Source organism: Triticum urartu, chromosome 5A (assembly GCF_056163025.1).
Source record: "Triticum urartu cultivar PI428250 chromosome 5A, HENAU_Tu73, whole genome shotgun sequence".
In the NCBI taxonomy this organism is placed as follows: domain Eukaryota; kingdom Viridiplantae; phylum Streptophyta; class Magnoliopsida; order Poales; family Poaceae; genus Triticum; species Triticum urartu.
In genome coordinates, this window is record NC_141877.1 from 509,650,172 (window position 1) to 509,666,489 (window position 16,318).

Here is a 16,318-nt window from a genome sequence, read left to right on the forward strand (position 1 = left end):
ATGCAGGGTGGGCGGACTGTGTAGAAGAGAAGGCGTCCGCCGTTTCTAGCCGCGGCTAGTCCACAAGGCTACGCACGGGGTGTCTGTTGCGGCACGCCGGGCCAAAAGCACCCCGAAGTTTCTAGCAAGAACCCATACGCTGATGCGCCATGGTCTACCAGAACCCAGGCGACCCAACATGGGAGCTTTTTTGGAGATCCGGGACGGACTCAACCGGCGAGTAGCGGCACAGCAGCTGTCCCTCTGGCGCGGAGATTTTTTATACCAGTACAACACCTTCTCATCCCAAAGAAAAAAATGGCGGAGACGGCACGGAAGAGAGAGAAGAGAACAACCGGGCAAAAAGGCAGCGCACGTTGCCTCACCTGACCCGCAGCGATTGGACAGCACGTCGCCGTCTCCGGCCCATCCGTTGCCGAGAGCGAACAAAGAAAGGGGCGCATTCCGCGCGCGCCTTCTAGCGAGTGCCGCGGCGACGTTCACACGGGGTCGGTTTGGTTACGTGCCCCGCCAGACCAGACCAAACCGACCCAAACCAAACCAAGCCCCTGAGTTTTTTTGTTATTTTTTTTTCGAGTTGGAACCATACCCCTGGGTCGCACACCGCACGTGTACCATTCGCATTGACCCGTCTGAACATGACTAGCACCCACACCATATATCTGGCCGCCAAACCACGCTACCGTCTACAGCTATCGCCACTAAAATACCACTTATGAAAGTTATCAAAAATAATAGTAATACCACTTGTGAGCGGAGCAAATCGTAGTTACTCTTTCTCTACCACTACTACTGTCTCTAGCACAAGCAGGAAGGAGCTATTTACATACAGAATATCAAATGTCGGACCAATCTACCGGGATTGCACTTTTCATTTCTGCAGTACGCTCTACCACGACAAATTACACAGCGCATAGTATAGATCAAATGAAACAGGAACATCACAATTACAGGGGTAGAGGGGGCAGCCGAGCTCCCCACCAGCTAGCAAAGTAATGCAAGATCCTATCACGACTCTAGTGATGCTTACAGTATTATTATTTGGTGGTGATTAATAATTAGTAGGTGCTCGAAGCTTCTACAACATCGTCCACTCACCTCGAGTTGGATCTGTCCTGGTCTGACCCGGAGCCGGCCCCGTCCTGCCCGTTGCAGGCCCGGTACACGGGCTTGGGCCGGTATATCGGCCACGACTGCCGCTCCTCGCTGCCGCCGCCCTCGGGCCGCCGCTCCGCTGCCTCCTCCGGCTTCACGTCCGCGCCGTCGCCGTTGCTGTTAGGAAGCTCCCCCCCGTCGCCGTCTTCTTCCTCGTCTCGCGCTCGCTTCAGCCCGATGGAGACGCCGAACAGCCTCGCGTCCGTATCCGGCCCGCCGTCGACGGCGAGGCCGGCGGCCGTGGCCAGCGCCGAGCAGGATGGCATCAGGTCCAGTATCCCCGCGGGGAGCGGCGGCGGAGGCGCCAGCGCCGACTCACCCGAGCAGTTTACTACGGACGACAGCGACCCGGGGCCGCCGTCCGGCTGCTGGCTCGAGGCGAACTTGGACATGAGGCTCACGATGGTGTTGCACAGCTTCTTCATCTGCCCCAGCTCGCGGGTCAACCGCGCGTTATCCCGCCGCAGCCGGTCGTTCTCCTCGCCCATGTCGCCGGACGAGGAGCCCGCGGCGGCGCCGCCCAGGCCGGAGCCTGAGCCGGACGGTGCGGCCAGCGGGAGCTCCTCCGCGGATCCCGAGTTGGACGACAGAACCTGCTCCTCGGAGGACAGCTGCGGCTCCGGCGAGCCGGAGCGCGTAACCGGCAGCGCCATAGGGATCGCTGCAGTGGCAACCGTGACCGCGCCAGCCGCGGCGGCGGCGGCAGCAGCCGCAAGACCCGCCGACTGGACCACCTTCCGGCGGTGTATGTCGCAGAGCAGGCGCTTCTCGCCTCGCCGGAAGCAGTCGTTGGCGAACTCCCACCGGTCCGGCACGATCTTCCTAAATCCCTATACGCCACAGCAAGCAAAATCCAAGGATGAACAACATGGGCATTCCACGCCAAAAATTCCAGAAAGGCCAAATCCCAACCCGAGCCCGAGGAATCAACCAACCGAACCCATGGAGCGAGCGCACGTACGTAGGTGTTGAGCTGCCGCACGAAGCTAGAGAAGTTGTTGTGCTTGAAGTACTTGGGGAGCAGGTCCCGGGCGAACTCCGCCGGCCGCCACACCACGAACGTCGACCCGTCCTCGCCCCACGAGATCACGTCGTCCACCGCCGGGTCCTCCACGAGCTGGTACGTCTTGGTCAGGAACGGCGTCGGCAGGGACCTCTGCCCCGCCGCGTCTGCCGAGGCCACCAGCCCCGGCATCGGCGCCGGGGGAGGAGGCTCCGCCCCAGCCCCGTCCGCCGCCGCGGCGCCATGCTCGGCCGACATCACGCCGGCGCCTCCTCTGCCCCTCCCGGCCGGATCTGGCCCGGGGAACCCCGTAGTAGCTTCCAGATGCGGTAGAGGGCCACCTCACCAAAGAAAGGAACGTACGGAAGAAGCCTTCTGGAAGCTTCCCACGCGGGATTATGAGACTTATACCCAACGGGAGGAGGAGAACGAGGATAAAAATAAGGGAAATGGAAAAATGGAGAGAAAGGCGAGGGGCAAAAGAAAACGCACTTTGATAAAAAATAATTTTTCTCGACCGCGACACGACGCACACCACTCGTACCGAGAAAGCCGCGGCGGGGTGGACCCGGCCCGCATGGATATCTTCCGCCGGGCGGCCGCATCGGGCCGTCGGATGGGCATCTGGTGGTGGCAGCGGACGGCCCGGATGGCCTTCGGGCGAGATTTGGTTCTATACGGGGTGGCCCGCGGCATGGGTGCGGTGGGGCCGAGGGGTTAGGAAAGAGCGAGAAACTTCGATGGCTTGTCGCCCTTGGGCTTTCTGGAAGGTTCAGGTCCGCGCGGGCTTGCGCCAGGCTGGATGCGAGCACGTGTCGACCATCCCGCCGGCGGTATGGATAAGATTTTGTTTTGCGAGGGGGACCTGGATTTATGCGTCGGATGCTTGGTATTTGTGCTTTTTCTTGTCACCCTACTATTCGAAGAAGGTTCTCTAAGCTTCGATATAAATTGATTCTTGTGCTTTTTTTGTCAGCCTACCATTCGAAAGAACGTTCTCTCATCTTCTGATACTTGTACATGGTATTTGTGCTATTTTTGTCAGTCCACTATTCGAAAGTTCTACTCCCTTCTTTTCCTGAATACAAGTCCTTTTGCAGATTTCAGTGCGGATTATGTAAAATAAATGAATCTATATTTCTAAAATATATCTATACACGTCCGCATATTGATTTTACTAGGAAAATGCTCATGCGTTGCAACGGGGCATACAAATTTTAGTGGTCAACACCAATAATATTTAGCATATATCTTTACTACACTCATGCATATCTCGCAGTATTGTCGTTAGCGTTAAATCACTTCTTATTCTCTCACGGACCATCTCCGTCCCTCCGCCTTTCCAACCCAATCTCAACACCTCTCTCACTTTCCATTTCTTAGATCACAGACATGATTCACCGTATGACTTCTAGCTGTGAAAAGCGAGGAAAATATATTTAGAAATGCTTTTTGCCATTGTTCCTATAAATAGAAAAAGGACACGCCAAATGAAATTTTGATATAGATAAAAGAATAACCATGATGAAACGTTGATTGCTTTCGGCTGTACTCTATGTAGGAATCAAGTACTATCTTAATTTTGTCCATTGTTTAAGGACTGCGCATGCATTTATGTTACAAACCAATCGTTGAATTTTTAACCGAAGATTATGCCTGGTAATAATTATTGTGTGTTCACCTTTTGGCCGAATATTTGGTATGGTGTTAATTGCTGTGCGGACACCTTCCTAACCAATGCTCCTCAAATCACCTTGCGTCATCAACCACGATCCGTGTCGATAAAAAATATTTGGCATTGTAGACGGGTCCAGATCAGCCGGAATGGATGATCTCCTTATATGAGATGGAGACACACGGGAAGCACCAGCGGCTGGAAGTTTTATTTCGCGCCAGGAAGTCCCAGCGACTGGAAATTTGATTTCGTGCCTTTATTTTCATGTATGGATGTATGGAAGGATGAAAAACTACAGTAGATATAATTACGTTGTGATTCATGATGTTGTGATTCATGGTATTCATGGCAGGCGAGAAAAGGGAAAGTTAATTATGGTGATTCTCGATTGCCATACCGGTCGGTGGTGGGACAGATTAACGTACGGGGTGTGTGCTGTAATAAAATGAAGAAGTGGAGGGTTGTTTCGACAGAAGGCTTCAGTGTTGGTGGATGGACGAAACATGGGCAGGAGACGGTTCTGTTGGCAGGAAAAGGAACACTACGTGTTTTTTAGATAGTAGAGATTAAAATCTCTAGAAAGACTAGGAGCAAAAGGGGAGGTTAGAGAGACCAACAGCTCATATCTCTTTTATACTCTTACCTCTCATGTTTTTACCAATTGTAATGTCCCCCTTTGATTTGGCTTTATCTCCTCACTTAGTATTTCCATGTATTGCTCCTTTTTCTTCCCTTCTATGGTCCTTTTCCCGTGAAACAAATTAAATGAATGGATTTCCAATCTTTTGCATTTATTAGTCATTAGTGATCAAATCATAGTGATTGTCTTGAAATATCTAGCAATCTTGGGTTTAAACAATGGTGGAATCTCTACTTATTTAAAACATACATAAAGTTTATGTTCCTGCCAAGCAGAACTCTTCGTCAACCACTTCCCCCTCCCCCCTCTCACCATGTCCCTTCACCGGTGGTCTTCGTCCAACCGGTATTATTGTCCCACCATGACATATTTGATTGCAACTTCCCGCAAGCCACTCAATCACATTAATTAACTTACCATTGCATCAATTTCACCTAAATTAACTTACCTTTTGCATCAACGCGCATATCGTGTAATTTACTTATCTTACGCATCAATTTCATAATTTATGTAACATGCATGACATATCCTACAACTTTTATTATTTTGGTAAGTCTAGATTATTTTCTATACATATTTGATTGTGTATCGGCTCACATGCGCGCTGGGATTCAGAGATCATGCCTGAATAGGCTTAGAAGGCATGGGTTTTGGAAAGTTTGGATTCTGTGAAAACCCAATTCATATATCTCCTTTTCTCTCTAACTTGGTCGAAGAAGATAGGTTGTTGGCGGCCTCACTGGTATATTTTTCATCTACTATTGTTGTATTAAAAATTATTTGGCCCCCATAATAACGCATGAATAATTACCTAGTGAGTGTAAAAAAAATACACTCGTCAACCTCCCCAAACTTAATACTCCAATTAAAAAAATACACTCATCAACATTAATTCCTAAGACACCAGTTAACATTGATAAGTGATAATGGTAATCGATTCACACTAATTATACATAGATGGACGAGGGTGGAAATGGGGTGATGGTGTTGATGATGGAGATGGTGAAGATTACTTGGACGAAGATGTTCCCCTTGATATAGGAGTTGGTGATGACGGTTGCTTCAAATTCCCCTTGACAGAGTAGGTAGATTTGGCCGAAAACTACCCTTGGGGAAGAGAACTAGGGTTCCGCCTTGCAGTAGTGGCAGAAAAAATCTAGCAAAAATTGATATGGAATCCACACCGGGAGAAACATAGCTACCACACAGGGCACAAAAGGGAGCCCTACGGCCGAGGCGCCATGTAAGGTGGTCGCCTAGGGTACGCACCTAAGCCCACTAGGTTACCTCCATCTAGCCCATGGCCTATTTTTGTGTGCATATCCACGACATATTTTGTTTCATTTTTTGGCCTTCGGAAAATATACTTTCTTCGTGAATCTCCAATCCCCCTTCCACAACCACTCTGATAATTATTCTGACAATTGTCAGCACTATAAGATAAACTTAAGTTAAATTGAAACAAAGTGATTCAATATGCACAAAAGTAGAGTATTTATCGTCTGAAATTATAATCCAAAATATATGTATCAAACCCCCAAGTTGTGGGTCAAAAACTACAGGTTGAAGCCACCAAGATCTTTGTTGGGAAATGTTGCATGGAAAACAAAAAATTCTACGCACACACAATGATCTATCCATGGAGATGCATAGCAATGAGGGGAAGAGTGTGTCTACGTACCCTCATAGACCATAAGCGGAAGCATTTGACAACGCGGTTGATGTAGTCGAACTTCTTCAAGCTCTGACCGATCAAGTACCGAACGTACGACACCTCTGAGTTCTGCACACGTTCAGCTCGGTGACGTCCCTCGCCTTCTTGATCCAGCAAGGTGTCGTGGTAGTAGATGAGTTCCGTCAGCACGACGGCGTGGTGACGGTGATGGTGTAGTGATCGTCGCAGGGCTTCGCCTAAGCACTACGAAAATATGACATGAGAGTAAACGGTGGAGGGGGCGCCACACATGGCTAGGCAATTGTCTCGGGTGTGCTAGGGGCGCCCCCCACATATATATAGGTGGGAGGGAGAGGGGAGGCAGCCAGGGTGCACCCCAAGTAGGATCCGAATCCTACTTGGGGTTTCCCCAAGTGCCCCCTCCTTATTTCACTAGAGAAGAAAGGGAAGGGGGAAGAGAGAAAGGAGAGGGGGGCCGAACCACCTTTTGCCTTCTCCCAATTCGGCCTCCTGCCATAGGGGGGTGCGCCACTCCTTGTGGGCTGGTGTGCTCCCCTCTCATGGCCCATATGGCCCATATATTCCCCTCGGAGGTTCTGGTAACCCCTCTGGTACTTCGATAAATACCTGATACACTCTGAAACACTTCCGGTGTCCGACTACTATCGTCCTATATATAAATCTTTACCTCTCGACCATTTCGAGACTGCTCGTCATGTTTGTGATCTCATTCAGGACTCCGAACAACATTCGGTCACGAAATCACATAACTCATATAATACAATATCGTCATCGAACGTTAAGCGTGCGAACCCTACGGGTTCGAGAACTATGTAGACATGGCTGAGACACCTCTCCGGTCAATAACCAATACGGAACCTGGATATTCATACTGGATCCTACATATTCTACGAAGATCTTTATCGATCGAACTGTTATGACAACATACGTAATTCCCTTTGTCCATCTGTATGTTACTGGCCCGAGATTCGATCATCGGTATCTTCATACCTAGTTCAATCTCGTTACCTGCAAGTCTCTTTACTCGTTCCGTAATTGTAACATCCCAAATTTTCAATTTGGAATGTTATACATTAGGTCATCATTGCATATCATATTTTATTGCATTTTGGCTTGATCCTAGAAATTCTACGCAACTCAAGGACCTACGAAGAGAGTTGGGGATTTCGTTATTTTCATATTTGAGTATTTCTCGAATTTTGAAAAGAGGATCATTTGATTTTAATTATTTTCTCTTCGAATATTTATTTTATAAAAATAAAAGAGAGAGGATAAAATAACTTCCTCAAAATAAAGAAATATTGGAGATTTAATGTTAAAATCAAATAAGAGTTTTATTCGGAGTTTTATCGCTATTTTATTTGAATTAGGAAAAATATATGTTTTTCAAAATAGCATTAGAGTCCCAAATAAATGTTCACCTTGTCCGGTGGATTTTTAGTGGGCGGGGAAATTTATTTCAGGATTTTTGGAGTCAATTTAGTATTTCTTTTATTCATTTTTCTGCGCGGAATATATTTTTTTAAAAAGGAGGAACCGACTTTGGGTCGTACCGCCCAGGGAAGGCTTTATAAGCCGCCGAGGTCGAGGCCACAGCCCACCAGCCCGCCGCCCCGCCAACCCTAGCCGCCGCGCCAGCTTCGCCGCCGCCGCCGCCGCCTGTGCCGCACGCCGCCGCCTCCGCGTGCGCCGCGCCGCCCGCCGCCCCGCGCCGCCACCCATCATCGCCCCGCCGCCCGACCCCGCCACGGAGCCGCTCGCCGCCGCCGCCGTTTCGCCGGAGGTAGCCGCCGCCGCCCTCGGTTTTCGCGAGAAAACCAATCAGTTTTTTCGAAACCCTAGATCCCCTATTTTATTTTAGATCAGTTTATTTTTTCGGTTTAGTTATTTAGCGGACGTTCGTCCGTACGTTCATTTTGACAAACGGTTTTCGCCCGTTAGCCGCAGATAGCGAATGTTCGTTCGTTAGTCTGTTCGTCAGTTTTTTTTCTTTTTCTAGGATTTTTCGCGATTATTTTCGATCGCGATTTCTGATCCGATTTTCGTTTTAGTTTAACTTTTCGCTCGTTTATCGGAATCAGGCGACTCAAGCGCCTAGAGTTTCGTCTCAAAGCCCTCTTTCTGTTTAATCAACTTAAACAAGTTTTTGCTACTGTAAAAATTGACTTTAGTACAGATTAGTAAACGAAGCTTGTTTGTTCCACAGTTTGAGTAAAGATTGCAAAATAGTAAAGGAGATGCGATGTAAATAAAAGAGATGCAATATAATAAGAAAGAGACCCGGGGGCCATAGGTTTCACTAGTGGTTTCTCTCAAGATAGCATGTATTACGGTGGATGAACAAATTACTGCCGAGCAATTGATCGAAAAGTGTATAGTTATGAGAATATCTAGGCAATGATCATGAATATAGGCATCACGTCCGTGTCAAGTAGATCGAAATGATTCTGCATCTACTACTATTACTCCACACATCGACCGCTATCCAGCATGTATTTAGAGTATTAAGTTCATAAGAACAGAGTAACGCATTAAGCAAGATGACATGATGTAGAGGGATAAACTCAAGCAATATGATATAAACCCCGTCCTTTTATCCTCGATGGCAACAATAAAATACGTGCCTTGCTGCCCCTACTGTCACTGGGAAAGGACACCGCAGGATTGAACCCAAAGCTAAGCACTTCTCCCATTGCAAGAAAGATCAATCTAGTAGGCTAAACTAAACCGATAATTCGAAGAGACTTGCAAAGATATCAAATCATGCATATAATAATTCAGAAAAGAACCAAATAATATTCATAGATAATCTTGTTCATAAACCCACAATTCATCGGATCTCGGCAACACACCGCAAAAGAGTATTACATCGAATAGGTCTCCAAGAACATCGAGGAGAACTTTGTATTGAGAATCAAAGAGAGAGAAGAAGCCATCTAGCTAATAACTATGGACCTGAAGGTCTGTGGTAAACTACTCACACTTCATCGGAGAGGCTATGGTGTTGATGTAGAAGTCCTCCGTGATCGATTCCCCCTCCGGCAGATCGCCCGAAAAGGCCCCAAGATGGGATCTCACGGGTATAAAAGGTTGCGACGGTGGAAAAGTGGTTCGTGGCTCTCTGTGATCGATCTAGGGTATAAGAGTATATATAGGTGGAAGTAGTACATCGGTGGAGCTACGTGGGGCCCACGAGGGTGGGGGGGCGCCCTCCTACCTCGTGGCCGCCTCACGGAGTTCCAGACTTCAACTCCAAGTCTTCTGGTTTGCTTTCGTTCCAAGAAAGATCATTGCGAAGGTTTCATTCCGTTTGGATTCCATTTGGTATTCCTTTTCTGCGAAACTCTAAAATAGGCTTAAAAATTGGCACTGGGCCTCCGGTAAATAGGTTAGTCCCAAAAAATAATATAAAAGAGCATATTAAAGCCCATTAAACATCCAAAACAGATAATTTAATAGCATGGAACAATAAAAAATTATAGATACATTGGAGATGTATCACAAAACACCGCCATCGCCCGCCAATGGCTCGGTTTTCACCGGCAACTATGTCTCCCTGACTCGTAGCCGGGACTAGATGACAAATCACGAGATCCGACCACCCAGCCGCAGGCCGGCCACCTCTAAGGGAAGAGATGACCACCACCGCCGGTTGCACCGGACAGAACAGAGCTGACCGAAGATGCCACCGACGCGACCACCAGGCTCTCCACACCGCGGCTGCCGACCCAAAGGGAGATGGCACGCCATCGCTGCCGCCGCCCGAATAGGGCTGGCCACCGCGCCCGCGGCCTGCGTCGCCTACGAAACTGCTGCTCCACAGCCATCACCGTCGTGCCGATTGGATCGGGCGCGCCTCCACATGATTCAGGGCCCCACACAAACCAAGATACGTAGGAGAGAGGTGATGTCCTCTGCCACCTCCATCGGCCCCCGTGCTTAGTGATACGTCTTCGTCATATCTACTTTTCCAAACACTTTTGCCCTTGTTTTGGACTCTAACTTGTATGATTTGAATGGAACTAACCCGGACTGGCGCTGTTTTCAGCAGAATTGCCATGGTGTTGTTTTATGTGCAGAAAACAAATATTCTCGGAATAACCTGAAACTCCACGGAATATCTTAGAAAAAACAATAAAAAATCATCGCCAAAGATGAAGACCAGGGGGCCCACACCCTTCTCACGAGGGTGGGGCGCCCCCCCCTAGGGCGCGCCCCCTACCTCATGGGCCCCCTGTTGTGTCTCCGATTCCAACTCCACCCCCATATATTGAGTTTCGATGAGAAAAAAATCAGAGAGAAGAAATCATCGCGTTTTACGATACGGAGCCACCGCCAAGCCCTAAAACCTCTCGGGAGGGCTGATCTGGAGTCCGTTCGGGGCTCCAAAGAGGGGGATTCGTCGCCGTCGTCATCATCAACCATCCTCCATCACCAATTTCATGATGCTCACCACCGTGCGTGAGTAATTGCATCGTAGGCTTGCTGAACGGTGATGGGTTGGATGAGATTTATCATGTAATCGAGTTAGTTTTGTTAGGGTTTGATCCCTAGTATCCATTATGTTCTGAGATTGATGTTGCTATGACTTTGCTATGCTTAATGCTTGTCACTAGGGCCCGAGTGCCATGATTTCAGATTTGAACCTATTATGTTTTCATCAATATATGAGAGTTCTAGATCCTATCTTGCAAGTCTATAGTCACCTACTATGTGTTATGATCCGGCAACCCCGAAGTGACAATAATCGGGACCACTCCCGGTGATGACCATAGTTTGAGGAGTTCATGTATTCACTATGTGCTAATGGTTTGTTCCGGTTCTCTATTAAAAGGAGGCCTTAATATCCCTTAGTTTCCAATAGGACCCCGCTGCCACGGGAGGGTAGGACAAAAGATGTCATGCAAGTTCTTTTCCATAAGCACGTATGACTATATAAGGAATACATGCCTACATTACATTGATGAATTGGAGCTAGTTCTGTGTCACCCTATGTTATGACTGTTACATGATGAACCGCATCCGGCATAATTATCCATCACTGATCCGGTGCCTGCGAGTTTTCCATATACTGGTTCTCGCTTATTTACTTTCCCGCTGTTACTGTTACAATCACTACAAAATACCAAAAACATTACTTTTGCTGTCTTTACTTTTGTTGCCGCTACCACCACTATCATATTACTTTGCTACTAAACACTTTGCTGCAGATACTAAGTTTCCAGGTGTGGTTGAATTGACAACTCAGCTGCCAATACTTGAGAATATTCTTTGGCTCCCCTTGTGTCGAATCAATAAATTTGGGTTGAATACTCTACCCTCGAAAGCTGTTGCGATCCCCTATACTTGTGGGTTATCAAGACTAATTTCCGACGCCGTTGCCGGGGAGCATAGCTCTATTCTTTGAGTCACTTGGGATTTATATCTGCTGGACACCATGAAGAACTTGAGAGATCCAAAAACCAAGATCTATCCCTCAACTACGAGGGGAGGTAAGGAACTGCCATCTAGCTCTGCACTTGATTCACCTTCTGTTATGAGTAAGCTAGCGACACCTACATCTGCTTCTGCTATTCGTTCTGATATGTCGCATGTTATTGATGATGCCACTTCTGCTATGCATGATACTTATGATGAAACTGCTTCTATGCCTGATATTACTGTGCCCCTTAGTGAATTTCTTGATGAACAAATTGCTAGGGCTAGAGAAAAAGAAATTATTGAATCTGAATACGATGATGATAGTGATGATGAAAATATGCCTGTTATTCCCGAGGGTTATCTTTTTGATATCGAATCTTCTGCCGCTATTTTTGCTTGCAAAGATAGATTTGAGCTTAAGAGGTTATTAATTAAATGGAACAAAGAATCACTTAGAGATAAAATGAGACCTGACCCTGCTTTTGCTACTTCACCTATTTGTGTTCCTGATAAAGATTATGAATTCTCTGTTGATCCTGATATAATTACTTTGGTTGAATCTGATCCGTTTTATGGCTGTGAATCTGAAACTGTTGTGGCACATCTTACTAAGTTAAATGATATAGCTTTCCTGTTCACTAATGATGAGAGATCGTGTTACCTTTATATACTCAAAATATTTCCGATCTCATTAAAGGGTGATGCTAAGATATGGTTTAATTCTCTTGATCCTGGTTGTGTGCGTAGTCCCCAGGATATGATTTAGTACTTCTCTACTAAATATTTCCCTGCTCATAAGAAACAAGCTGCTTTGAGGGAAATATACAACTTCGCGAAAATTAAAGAAGAGAGTCTCCCACAAGCTTGGGGAGGCTTCTCAAGTTACTTAATGCTTTGCCTGATCATCCTCTTAAGAAACCTGAAATACTTGATATCTTTTATAATGGACTAACCGATGCTTCCAGAGATTACCTGGATAGTTGTGCTGGTTCTCTTTTCAGGAAAAGAACACCGGATGAAGCTGAAATTCTATTGAATAATATGTTGACAAATGAAAATAATTGGGCACCTCCTGAGCCAGCTCCTGAGCCAACTTCTGCTCCAATCACTGAGCCTATTCCTAAACCAACTTCGAAGAAGAGAGGTGTTCTATTTCTCAGTCCCGAAGATATGCAAGAGGCAAAGAAATCTATGAAAGAAAAAGGTATTAAAGCTGAAGACGTTAAGAATTTACCTCCTATTGAAGAAATACATGGTCTTAATATACCGCCTGTTGAAGAAACATGTGATCTCAATTCTTTATTTATTGAAGAACCTCTTGATCCCGATATCCCGACACAGGTAGTAAAGGTAAATTCTCTCTATAGATATGATAAAGCTGATGTCCCTCCTACTAAAATTGCTAGTCAATGCTTGGATGAGTTTGATAACTTTATGTATAAGCAAGACGACTTCAATGCTTACTTTGGTAGACAATTAAAAGAAAATGCTTATATGATTAGACGCTTGGGTGATTATATGGCTAACATTAAAGGTGAACTTAAACTTGTTAGCAAACATGCTTCTAAGGTTACCACTCAAGTAGAACAAGTACTTAAGGCTCAAAAAGAAGTGCTTAATGAAATGAATAGTAAGAAAAATGATTATGTTGTTAAAGTGGCTACTAGAACTGGTAGAATGACTCAGGAACCTTTGTATCCTGAAGGCCACCCTAAGAGAATTGAGCAAGATTCTCAAAGAAATAATATTGATGTTCCTAGTTCTTCTAAAAAGAAGAAGAAGAAAAATGATAGAACTGTGCAAACTTCTAGTGAACCTATTGCCGAACCACATGATAATCCAAATGATATTTCTATGTCTGATGCTGAAACACAATCTGGTAATGAACATGAACCTAGTAAAAATATTAATGATGATGTTCATGATGATGCTCAATCTAGTAATAATAATGATGTAGAAATTGAACCTGCTGTTGATCTTGATAACCCACAATCAAAGAATCAACGTTATGATAAAAGAGACTTTGTTGCTAGGAAACATGGTAAAGAAAGGGAACCTTGGGTTCAGAAACCCATGCCTTTTCCTCCGAAATCATCCAAGAAAAAGGATGATGAGGATTTTGAGCGCTTTGCTGAAATGATTAGGCCTATCTTTTTGCGTATGAGATTAACTGATGTGCTCAAAACAAATCCTTATGCTAAATATATGAAGGATATCATTACTAATAAAAGAAAGATACCGGAAGCTGAGATTTCCACCATGCTTGCTAATTATACTTTTAAGGGTGGAATACCAAAGAAACTTGGAGACCCCGGAGTACCTACTATACCTTGCTCCATTAAAAGAAATTATATTAAAACTGCTTTATTTGATCTTGGAGCCGGTGTTAGTGTTATGCCTCCCTCTTTATATCGTAGACTTGACTTGAATAAGCTGACACCTACTGAAATATCTTTGCAAATGGCTGATAAATTAACTGCTATACCTGTCGGTATTTGTGAGGATGTGCCTGTTGTGGTTGCAAACGTTACTATTTTAACGGACTTTGTTATACTTGATATTCCCGAGGATGATAGTATGTCTATTATTCTTGGAAGACCTTTCCTTAATACTGCAGGAGCTGTTATTGATTGCAACAAAGGCAATGTCACTTTTCATGTTAATGGTAATGAGCATACGGTACACTTTCCGAGGAAACAACCTCAAGTTCATAGTATCAACTCTATTGGAAAAATTACATCGATTATATTTGGAGGTTTTGAATTTCCTCTTCCTACTGTCAAGAAGAAATATGATATTCTTATTATTGGGGATGTGCATATCCCCGTTGAGGTAACTTAGTGTTATTCGAAATTTCTCGGGTTTCATGATTATTGGAATGAGTTTGTTAACAAGACTTGATCAACCTTGTTAGTGGATTCTTTTTGATGAGCATGAGATGGATGAAACTAGAAGCACAAACTTCTGTACCCCACTTTTACTTTCTGTTATTTATATTAAATAAAGTAAAAATAGTATTTTCTGTCTGTTTCCTGACTTATCGGTGCAATATAAAAATATTCTGAAAATAAAATTCCTTAGAATGCCATGCCAATTTAATATAATTTTTCCGGGAATATTTGAGGATTTACTGTGCAAAAATTACCGCGGGAGGAGCTGCCACCTGGCCACGAGGGTGGTGGGCGCCCCCCCTATAGGGCGCGCCCCCTGCTTCGTGGGCCCACGGTGGCCCTCCTCCACTTATCCCAGCACCCATCTTCTTCCTCTATCTAACACAAACCCGAAAAACCAACTCAAGCACGAGTTTCAGCCACTTTTGCTGTGATTTTCAATCTCCTTGCTCAAAGCACCTCTCGCAAAATTGCTTGGGGAGATTGTTCCTTGGTATGTGACTCCTCCATTGGTCCAATTAGTTTTTGTTCTAGTGCTTTATTCTTTGCAAATTTGTGCTGCATAGGTGACCATGTTCTTGAGCTTGCATGTCAAATTTATATGGTTCCAAGTAGTTCTAATGCTTGATATAGGCTCTAAGCACTTGTAGGAGTAGTTGCTATCAGTTTTATTAAAGTTGGTTTACTTTTATTTTGAAGTTACTAAAAATTTCAGAATTTTTCAGAGAAAAACAATATGTTTAGGAAGATGTTCCAAGGTGGTTCCTCTAAGAAGCAAGGACCCAGAATTGCTATGCGTGATGCTGACGAGGATCCACCAAGAGACGCTCCAGTACGGCCTTGCGAATGGTCGTCGGAAAATTTTATGGACCGTGCGGGAATTAAAGAAGAATTGAAAGCATGTTTGCGCAATGCCGGTCTTGAGGATTTTGAGGCTAACAAATGCCCCCAGTATCATGATCTCACAAGTTCATTTGTGAGGAGGTTTGAGTATTCATCTTCGCATAATTCTCCTTCAGTCATGTTTGATCTTTATGACAAATCTTATACCATGGACCTAGAGGATTTCACTTCTGCTTGCGAACTTCCATCATGGGGCAGTATTAGGGATCCCCCTAAATCTGAATTTAGAAACTTTCTTGCTAGTATAACTGTAGGGGAATCTAGAGATATAACGCAGGCTACCATAGGGAGCATTCACTTTCCTGCTATACATTATTTTGCACTCTTCATCGGTAGATGCATAAATGCTAAGGATGAAGCATGTCACATGTGTGTCCCTGATCTTAGCATTCTTAGGAGTGCTGTGTTAGGAGACCAATCTTATCATATGGGAGCCATTGTAGCTCGTAGGTTGCATCATGATAGACATAATGGAGATTTCTTTGGAGGAATTTATGCAACCCGATTAGCTCATTTTCTTGAAATAGACATTCGTGAGGGTGATATGGAGTTGCCTCCTGCATATTTATATTATAACTCTATGGCTTTGCACCAGTTTGTCGAGAGGCCTGAATCACCTCTCTTATATCGCTTAATTTTTAATAAACGGCGTGTTTTCCGTATTACTCTCCCTGCTCCTGCCTTCTTTGATTCACAGACAAAAGGAAGATATGTTATTACCAGAGAGGAGGCAGAAGAGTACGAGAGGAGAGCGGAGGCAGCTCGACTCCACGCTGCAGCTCAGCAAGCAATAACCGCTGCACATCAGTATGATCCCAACTATCCTTCCTCATCACAGTATGACCCCAATAACTATTATTATGGATATCCGCCAGGCCAGCCGTGGCCATAGACCAACTTAGGCCAAAAACCTAAGCTTGGGGGAGTACATATT

At 45.3% G+C, this 16,318-nt stretch overlaps 1 protein-coding gene across 1 annotated transcript; it reads right to left on the minus strand.

Annotated features, from left to right (window-relative positions):
- Positions 1 to 890: 890 nt before the first annotated feature.
- On the minus strand, positions 891 to 2,590 carry LOC147972342 (heat stress transcription factor B-2c-like). The gene is made up of 2 exons (XM_087521413.1): positions 2,117 to 2,590; positions 891 to 1,985 (listed from the first exon to the last, which is right to left on the minus strand). Exons 1-2 carry the CDS (start codon positions 2,414 to 2,416, stop codon positions 1,095 to 1,097), a joined length of 1,191 nt encoding a protein of 396 aa, XP_087377539.1. The 5' UTR covers positions 2,417 to 2,590; the 3' UTR covers positions 891 to 1,094.
- Between the last annotated feature and the right edge of the window lie 13,728 nt (positions 2,591 to 16,318).

What these genes read in the sequence shown, in the direction of transcription:
- LOC147972342 (XM_087521413.1), bottom strand. Translation starts at nt 2,416, where the DNA reads ATGTCGGCCGAGCATGGCGCCGCGGCGGCGGACGGGGCTGGGGCGGAG. An exon ending in TGCGGCAGCTCAACACCTAC is followed by an intron (nt 1,986 to 2,116) that starts GTACGTGCGCTC and finishes TGTGGCGTATAG; the next exon opens with GGATTTAGGAAGATCGTGCC.